The 5,830-nt window shown below is 41.0% G+C and overlaps 1 protein-coding gene across 1 annotated transcript; it reads right to left on the minus strand.

Moving 5' to 3' along the window:
- Positions 1-585: 585 nt before the first annotated feature.
- Positions 586-5,097, minus strand: rfc3 (replication factor C (activator 1) 3). Its single transcript, XM_080040635.1, has 9 exons — positions 4,943-5,097; positions 4,250-4,387; positions 3,047-3,114; positions 2,704-2,801; positions 2,414-2,595; positions 2,167-2,303; positions 1,975-2,073; positions 1,798-1,867; positions 586-1,692 (listed from the first exon to the last, which is right to left on the minus strand). The coding sequence occupies exons 1-9, from the start codon at positions 5,027-5,029 to the stop codon at positions 1,501-1,503; spliced, it is 1,071 nt and encodes a 356-aa protein (XP_079896761.1). The 5' UTR covers positions 5,030-5,097; the 3' UTR covers positions 586-1,500.
- Positions 5,098-5,830: the final 733 nt, after the last annotated feature.

Consider the following 5,830-nt stretch of genomic DNA (forward strand, 5'->3'; position numbering starts at 1 on the left):
AGAAGGTCCAGGGTCCACGACACAGTCTCCCAAATTCCTGTGAGAAACACTGTGTGTGTGCATGATTATTAAGAGTCATTAGACCAGGGGTTGTGTTCAAGTACGCGTAATGATTTGGTCATTCATCAATAGAAACATTGTGTTGTTATCTGGCTCAGAGAGTGACCAGTCACTCATACGTTTTGGACTATAGACAAACATAGCTTTTACATGTTTGTATTGTAAGACTGCCTCTCAGAGGGCCCATCAGGACATCCTGTATAGGGGCCCAGAATTTGGAGAAACGCCCCTGCCTCCACATATCGTATAAATAATCATGGTGGGCTGCCATGGCCAAAAATGCCAGGGCTGAATTTTTGTCCCAGTCCACCCCTGCATTTGGATCAAGTAGAGATCTAACAGTCACCAAATCAGTAATGGTAAAATGGTAATTCCACTTCTAAATATTGATGGTTCAGGCACATTGGCATCAGTCACATTAAAATGTGATGAGGGAGGCTGGATAACCTTATTTTTCCTGAAAAACATGTTACAACTTATAAGTTCATTTTTGTACCTCTTGACTGCACATTATCAGTTCAAGGTGATGGAGTATATCACAGAATGGCATTCTTAAAACATCTAGTTTGAGTTCATGCAGTTCGCATAGTCAAGTGTCATCCATTCACTGCTTCCATTTTTTGTAATCTCTTGCACTCCACCAAGCTTTAAGGGCGTTTTTGTTTTCAGAGGAATCTGCAGTTTTGTGATAGTAATGAATATTTGTCTATATGGCCTTGGTGCTCAAAGGACAATAAATGTGCTTGAATATGGAGGAGGAAAAGGCAATCCCTCACTACATTTTTCTTGTTTTACAAGATACTTGCAACAACCCTGATTTAACTCAGACTGGACACATTTCTTGCATTAATCCTCTTGCCATGTGCTTTCAGTCTGTCTCACATACTGGGAACCTTTCCGCAACATCAGACTGTCATTTCTTTCATTATACCCAAAGGAAGCTCTCGTCAAGCTTATTAACATGATCCAGGAGGAAAGGTATGCTGTTAGACATTGAGTATTATAGCAAAGATTCTGTATAATGGCATTATCCATATAGCAACACCAGACATGTAACAAGTTGCAAACAAAGCAGTTTATTGCAATGTTCGGATTTAGATTTATAGGAAAATATGTTGTGTCCTCAAGGTACATTTTGAAATTGCCTGCTACCACAAAGCTGCTCTGTTTGGAAAAAAGTGTTTTAAACCACTACAGTGACAGTTTAAGGTTTACAAACTGTTGGGTGCTGAGTTTTGTTGGGCACCAATCCATGGCATAAAGCCACAAACTATAAGACTGATGATTCATTTTGGGATGAGCTGTAATATTGTCACCACCTTGCCTTACAGACAATAGATGTAAATCTATTAGATCTGTTGAAAAGAGTTGTCGGGGCGAAAGATACCAGGAAATCAACGAGGGCTGTTGAACTCCAAGTATTTTTAAGTCCACTTAGAGTCAAAACATCATGCCATCCAGACCGTCTTCCATGAACTTCTTGTAGATGGCCATGAACTTGGCGGTGAAGGCCTCCAGGTGGTAAATGGCTTTGTTGCCCAGCTGCAGTCTGTGTTCGTAGAAGGCCGCCATGTGGGCCACCTCCGTCTTCAGCTGTCCATCGCAGTTACTCAACAACTCTGTCACCAGGCCCTGTCAGAGGATTGGGATGAGGAAAATGAATACATTGACTCTAAAAATGATTGCAAACTGTTTTAACACTTTGAAGGGAGATGATGAGGTGTTGTCAAACGGCACCTTCATAATGATGTCAGGAGGGATGCAGTGAGTCAGCAGCTCGTATAGCCTTGCTCGAACCTCCAACAACCTGGAATTGAGAGTCAAAAATTCAGGATTAAAACATATTCCGGCAAATTAGATTACATTTCTTTGATCACCTTTCAGAACCACCTAAACCTCTTCTCTCTCTCTTACCTCTGAGGGCTCTGTTGGCTGACGATGGCATTAGCCGTTTCCCTGATGTAGACCTCCCAGTCCGTCAACGGCACGTCTTGGTCCACTGAGAATGGATACCTGGAGAGGATTAACACAGGCTAAAAAGCAAGTACTTTATATTCCACGGATGATTGTGTGGAGCAATGATCATTTTGTTTTGTGACAACTTACTGCTGCACTCTGCAGGCCTCACACATCAACAGGGCTTTTCGGAGGTTGCGAGAGGACTTCTCACTGATTTGTTTGGCCAGCTCGGGTGGGAGGAGAAGACCCTCCTTTTTACACACTGATGTCAGAACATTACAGACCTGGCCAGTAGAAAAAAGACAGAGTCAAGGTTGAGAAAGATTGTAAAAAATAATGTCTTGGGACTAATATGCTACTTATAACAATCTCAACCACATAAACTCCATCTTGCCTCTTCCGTGCTCGGCAGAGGGACCCTGATAGCCAGACATCGGCTCCGAATCGGCCCGATGACTTTGGAGGTGGAGGTTGAGCAGAGGATGAGGCGGCAGGTGGACATGTACTTTTCCATCGTACGGCGCAATGCATGCTGGGCATCCTTGGTGAGTCTGTCCACCTCCGTTAGCAACACCACTGAGAACAAAAGTGTCCCGAAAGTTTGATATCTGACATCTTTTAGAGCACCTTAGACACAGCGTTCACAGGATAAACTGGCCTAAAAGCGATGCATGTCTTTGCTACCTTTGAACTCTCTCTGGGTGCTCGACTGGATCTGCTGAGACTGAGCCACAGTTTTAATCAGCTCTTGAATCACGACACGATCCTGGTTTCCAGCATCACTAAGACAAACAGAATCAAGTCAAACTCGCACACCTTGTCTAGGGTACAGACAAAATATACATCGACCACACAAAGACCTTTTTAAAAAGCTGAATCTGCAAAGTAACCAACAACTATGACTAGTGTCAAATGAATGTAGTAAAATAAAAAACAATCTTCTCGGAATTAAGCTTAACTCTCAAATGCAAGTACCTCTAAAAAACTGTATATTGGTACAGTACTTGAGTAAGTGTCCTTTGAATACCTTGGGTTGACTTCCAAGTGGTAGTTGCTGGCTATTGTGTTAATCTCAATCTTCTTTTTTGAAGGGGCCTGAAGATGAAAAACACAAGGTTCAGCTATAGTCAGAGCTGAGAGGAGAGATGTCTGTAGAAACTGCATGTTAGCGGTCCACACTATATAGGATAGGCCGTAGGGCTGGGCGATTAATTGAAATTCAATTTCGATTACGATTTTGGCTTCCCTCGATCATGAAAACAAGATAATCGTAATAAAACGATTATTGTGTTGCACGCCGTGTCTTGTGTGGTAAATGCAGCGAACCCTTCTGTGTGTGCTCTGCCCCGCCCAAACACTTTCGCTTTCAGCGATTGCAGTCCAATGGTTTATTCAGCATAAAGTAAGTACTCGCCCAAGACTAATGTTAAATCGAAACACAAACGCCTTGCGCGAGCAAAATAGCAAGTTGGGTAGCGGTTGGGTAACGGTGTCATTCACAGTGACACCTCGCCAGTGTGAGCCCACGCACAGAAAAGCCCTGTGGCTATACGGCTAGAATGAACCGGGGATATCCTGCCCGTTAACGTTTTTGATGTGGAAGGCTTCCGCGATCGGATTGCATTTCTTGAGCCTCGATACACAGAGCCATGTCGCCAAACTGACAGCGCGACTAGAGAAAATATACAGTGATCCGCCTCCCTCCGTTAGTTTCAGTCTACATCTGAACAAATTACAATAACCACCACGGACATCGTTTAAATAAAGCCTCTTGTTTTTATGATCATTAGGGCTTTGATGCAAATTCTGAAGTCTGGATATTACGTTGGCAGCTGCTGTGCAGTTTTTCTTCAGCAACTCAACCTGCACTGTAAAAAAAAAAGGCAATGAGTTGATCTTTTCGTAGATTCATACCTCCTCAACGTGCAAATAAATGAGTTGTTCACCATCACATCCCTAGTAAAATATTAATTTTACTCTTAGATTGGAAGGTTTCACTGTTTATTTATTTAGAGTGGCTTTTTAGTTGTAGGCTACGTTTGAGGAGCACATTTGGGAGTTTAATTTATGCAATGATGAAAGAATTTACAGACTTTTCATTTTAGGGCATCCCTACAGTGAATAATCGTCTTTAATAATCGTGATTACAATATCAATCAAAATAATCGTGATTATCATTTTTGCCATAATCGAGCAGCCCTAGGATAGGGTTCTTTGCCCTCTGGCTCACCACAATAGTCTGGTGCTCTATGCGGAGCTTCTCCACCCCGGCTCCGTACAGCTCCCTCAGCAGACACATGATCCGGGTCTTCTTCCCTGCACCGGACGGACCATACACCAACAAATGTGGGAAGTCTCCACACTGAACCTGAGATAAACATTTACAAAAAAGTTTGGCTTTAAAACAAAAAAGTTAGCTTGTAGGATACTCCATTGGGCTTGTCTATTAACATAACAGTAAGTAACATATTGCTTTGATGCTTGTTAAACGTGTACACGAGTCCGACAGTTTAATTAATACCTTTAGATTAGATTTAAGATGTTAAAAGACTTCTTAAATGCCAATTAAATTAAAGTACAATCTTACAATAACCAAAACTGAAAAGGAAACATCAACTACTTTGGCCCATGACAAATGTTGCATAAAAACGTGACTTCTTTGGTCCAGTGAAACAATTAGAATATCTACTTTAAATTTTGTTGTTATTAGTGTGGTTATTACTTTATATAATTCAAAATACACAACTATAAAGCAGATAATAATGATGTGTCACTTTAATGCCAAAACGGGACAAGTTCAGAACAGATTGATCCACACAGGGGCTCATTTATCTGGGTAAAGCATCTACGCAGCTACTGACTATGATGCTAATGCTAAGGAGCTATCAATACGTAGTGAACAGCCAGGGTTTGTATCTCTCACCAGGTTTTTCAGCTGAGCCGACTGCTCCTTGTGATAGTCGAGTTTCCCGAGGGAAGTCGGCCGATATTTGTCCACCCACAAACTCATTGCGTTATGAAGTTAGTTGGCTGTATTCGTGTTCGTGTTGACAGCACACAGCCTACAGATAGCTTTTCTCCCGCGAAATAATATTCACAAAAACAACCCGCGCTGCTGTTGGCTGTTTCCTCCTCTGCTACGGAGACTCGAACGGGTCACAACTGATACACGCGATTGGAAAATCTACCCTTTCGTTAAAATAGATAATGATGATGTCAGAAATTCTGGCATTAGATTTGAGCTAAATGCTAACATCATTATAGTCAAATGACAATTTTATTTTCTTCACCCACTTATTTCTTTTCAGAATGGTTTACACCGTCCTGGACGAGTAACCAGGTCAAAGTTCAGTCACTAAAAATAGCAGAAGCTATAATATATAGTTTGATTGAAATCTACTGGAGGTTTTAGATATTTTACACAGTTAATGTTCTTATTTGACCCATTTAACCCAATAAGATTTCAAAACTCAAGCAAACATTCTGGGATCGTTAATCTGAGAATACATGATTTACTCACTTCATGGGATAATCTAGACCAGTGGTTCCCAAACTTTTTGTGCCCAAGGCACACCAAAGGACAAATAAAAATTTCAAGGCACACCTATTGTGCAAAATAGCCTTATAACACGTGTTATCACTAATATCATCTGTTTATCTGTTAAGTTTATAATTATTTACTAATGCCAAATACGATGTGACAAAGACAACTATTCTACTCATGAAATATTTATTAACAAAATACCTCACAAAAATATTTAAACTTTATCAAATTGGGCTTAATCAAACACACCCATTTCAACCAGAAAGG

Source organism: Ammodytes marinus (assembly GCF_949987685.1).
Source record: "Ammodytes marinus genome assembly, chromosome: 14".
NCBI classification, from domain to species: Eukaryota; Metazoa; Chordata; class Actinopteri; order Uranoscopiformes; family Ammodytidae; genus Ammodytes; species Ammodytes marinus.